This window comes from Lygodium microphyllum, chromosome 24 (genome assembly GCF_053477565.2).
Source record: "Lygodium microphyllum isolate KBCC chromosome 24, Lygodium_microphyllum_v1.1.10, whole genome shotgun sequence".
Classification (NCBI taxonomy): Eukaryota; Viridiplantae; Streptophyta; class Polypodiopsida; order Schizaeales; family Lygodiaceae; genus Lygodium; species Lygodium microphyllum.
Window position 1 is genome coordinate 76,030,212 of NC_141158.1, and position 3,673 is coordinate 76,033,884.

The 3,673-nt window shown below is 38.9% G+C and overlaps 1 protein-coding gene across 1 annotated transcript; it reads left to right on the plus strand.

Annotated features, from left to right (window-relative positions):
- The first annotated feature begins 347 nt into the window (after window positions 1–347).
- Window positions 348–3,456, plus strand: LOC148015258 (uncharacterized). The gene is made up of 4 exons (XM_087665188.1): window positions 348–590; window positions 3,001–3,082; window positions 3,191–3,253; window positions 3,340–3,456. The coding sequence occupies exons 1-3, from the start codon at window positions 348–350 to the stop codon at window positions 3,196–3,198; spliced, it is 333 nt and encodes a 110-aa protein (XP_087521314.1). The 3' UTR covers window positions 3,199–3,253; window positions 3,340–3,456.
- Window positions 3,457–3,673: the final 217 nt, after the last annotated feature.

Here is a 3,673-nt window from a genome sequence, read left to right on the forward strand (position 1 = left end):
CTCCTCCATCTCCAGAACCTGTGACCTTCGCGCTTGAAGCACGACGCTCTAACCTAACTAAAGGAGCACCTGTCTTGGTGAGGCGCAGTTTGTCGCATCGAAAACAGCACCAGTCGGCAGGTGACCTTTTCCAAACACCGCACTGGTGTCTTCAAGAAAGCCTACGAGCTCTCTGTTCTCTGTGAAGCACAGGTGGCGGTCATCATCTTCTCCTCCACCAACAAGATGTATGAGTATGCGACACCACAGGCCCTAATGGCTATGGACGAAGCCCGGATGGTTTCGGCCCAGATGCTTTTGCATCAGACCCTGGTGTTGGCGATTTGGGCCTGCCCTACGGACGCTCAATGGCAGTCACTGCTGCTTCTCAAAGCTATGGCGGGCCTTCCAACACCTATGGATCTGGTCAAAGTTATGGCACTAGCACATATGCCAATACTGGCCAAGTCCCTCCCTTCAGGCATATGAAGTGGCAGAGAAGGCACAGGCTATCACGGTCCTGCCATCTTGATGTGGTGGAAGAAACAGCGTTAGCTGCGGACGCGCAGATCGCTCAGCTCCTACAATGCAAGCCTCTCCAGGAAGTCGAGGTTTGTGCAATCTTTCCCTGCCTCATCCTTCTGCATCATCATCCTTCTGCATCACGGTCCTGCCACTCGATGTGGTGGAAGAAACAATGTTAGCTGCAGAATAGTGTGTACTCCCGGTCCTATGTGGTGGAAGAAAAGCGTTAGCTGCGGAATAGTCTGTGCTCCTAGTCCGCATCATAAAATTTTCCCTTGATTGGTCACATCAACGTAAATCTTAGCTCTTATAGATTCCATCGAGGGAATCTAACATTTTGAAGTGACTCTGACGAATGAGACGAGCATCTGTGCATCAGGGGCAAAGACCTAATCGAGTCTTTGTGAAATTTGCTCCCGCTTTTGCTTAAGGTCGCTGATATGCCGTAAGGCAATTTGTTGAATTTGTTTTTTTATTTTAAAGATACAGTGTATGCAACAATTGCACATGGAGATGCTTGCGTTTTGCCTCCATAAATGCTATCAAAACACTGAGCTATACTGTCTGCAATAGGAAGAGTTGCTCAGAAACATCAATTATTGTGGTAGATACTGTGTGACCACAATTAGATTTCTCTGCAGACCTATTTGTCAATGCAAATGCTTTGTGACAATGACACTTAGTTGCTTGATGGGCTCAATGCCAATCAGATCTATGCTAAAACTATTGGAGACTGAAGTCCCACAGTTGGCAGGTTCTTGGTTTGCTTCTGCAAAGCTCATTATTTGCTTTGAGCAAGCAAACCTTGGCAACATTTGACTCTTTATTGTTTGCCTTATAAAGGGATTCTGTAATGCTTGAGTCAGTTTCATAGTATTTTGGTTTGTTTGGTGTACTCATAGGTTACAGCTAAGCCTGTATGAAATGACATTGTCACAGGATTACATGTCATGATGTCGAGTGACCATAGCTGTCAGGTTTTAGTTGTTTCAACTGTGAACACGAGAAGGATTAGGTGTATAGTTTATCATCCACTTTCTTTGGCTTCCTTTTCATATACTCTCTTATGCTTGTACTTTACTGCTATAAGGGCAATGACCAGTAACTTTGGTTGTTGAGGTGACCTTAACATATCTAGACCTTGTTTGTCCTTGTCTGGTCTTTAGAACTAAGTATACATTCCATCTATGTGTGAATTGGTTTTAACACTTGGAACTTGTAAGCTTAGTTTGCCGTCTTTCAAATGCTCTCCTTGCTTTTTACTTCCTTCTCTACAAGGACCCAATTCATGAGTGCTTTGATTTTACCATGATGCTTGTACTTTGATCAAACATGTATACAATAGAACATCTCAACACATTTTTGATGCGTTTTTAAACATAAAGCTTACAGTTTTGGCAAAAAATGGATGTTTACATGGTGCAAACTCCCTCAAGCATGTATTTTGGTTATGAAAGTGTACATTTCAACATCAACATTACTTTTGGATGTTGATATTCAAATGCTTTATGATGATCGTCCTCGTTCGTTATTCCATTGATGAGCGTCTATATTCTAGCTGATGATACATTGTTTCGTTTATATTCTTTCCAACTGATGAGGGTCTATATTCCAGGTGATGACACATTATTTCATTTATATTCTTTTGAGCTGATGAGGGTCTATATTCCAGCTGATGACACATTATTTCGTTTATATTCTTTCCAGCTGATGAGGGTCTATACTCCAACTGATGACACATTATTTCGTTTATATTCTTTTCAGTTGATGAGCGTCTATATTCCAGCTGATGACAAATTGTTTTATTTATATTTTGTTCATGGGGCCCCACATCTGTTATGTCGTCTATAGAGCGGCGTCACGAACCGTCTCTATAGACCTTATGTTATTACTGTAACGTTTTTCTTTAAGTTTTGTTGTGACAGATATACTGCTTACATCTCAAGTTCAGTTGAAGGAATTTCTTGGAGATTTTATCTTTTGTAGTGATGTCGCTTATCCTTATTTTACATGTATATTAAGGAGTGATAAAGCTCTTTTGACGCCTCTGAATAGGCTGTTGTAATTCAGGAGTGATGTTGTTGTAATTCTCGAGTGATGTAGCTCCTAAGCTCTTGTAAGTTCAAATTTGTAATTTTATATTTTGAATATTAATATAACGGTAGGCCTATATAGAGTTGTGGGTTTTTCCCTTTAGCTCCCAAGGGTTTTTTCATCCATAGTAAGGGACCTTTATTTGAGCGGGGATGTTAGCTATATATATATATATAGTCTGTCTATATATAGCATCCTAAGTCCCCTCTATATATTCCTATCATGTGTGCTCATTTGACACACTTTTGGGGTTCAACTTTCGGTGTCTCGTGTCTCTCTTCTCCTCTCTCTTCCTCCGTTCCTCGTCTCCCTCCTGTTCAACATGCATCACACTGTTCAACAATAAGTATAGGATTGGTTCTTTTTCTCTCATACTCATTTAGGGGTGTCTATTGATGGCAGAGTGAACCATATGTTGCTACTATTGATTCTAATCAACTTGATGTATACATTCCTAGCATGGATGATATTGCGAATGAACAAGGTTTGGAAAATGTATCTTATAATCTTATATGTTTATCATTTTTATACTTGATTTCATATATTTTGGAGACATTTGATGTATACACATGATCTTATTTTGTTGATGTAGCCTCTTGAAGAAAGTAGCTCCTTTGAAGGACAACAATACAAGCAAACAGATTTATCATTGCAGGTAATGCTTTTAAGCTCATATCTAATAAATTTCTTTGAGAATGTCTCTTATACAAATACTTATACATTAACTTTCATTTTCCATAGATGAATATGTTCGTGGAGGAAGAAAAGAGCTTTGAAGAATTTCAATGTTATACATCCGATGAGGTTCTTTGCTTTATATTAAATTTAAGATTGACCATACGATTCATGTTCTTAACAGTATCTTATCCTTTACATGCTTAAAATGTAGGATGTTGAAAATGAAGATGAGACACTTGATATGGAAAATTGTGCCAGCTTTTCAAAGTTATTATCAAATAATTTAGACAACGTCAAGAAACTCTGGAACAAAGTGTCCATAGGTCAAGCAATGATAATGTATGTAACTTTTTTTTCTATATAAATGTTTTTAATGTGATTACTAATTTTAGTTTTG

What these genes read in the sequence shown, in the direction of transcription:
- LOC148015258 (XM_087665188.1), top strand. Translation starts at nt 348, where the DNA reads ATGGCAGTCACTGCTGCTTCTCAAAGCTATGGCGGGCCTTCCAACACC. An exon ending in AGCCTCTCCAGGAAGTCGAG is followed by an intron (nt 591 to 3,000) that starts GTTTGTGCAATC and finishes TATTGATGGCAG; the next exon opens with AGTGAACCATATGTTGCTAC.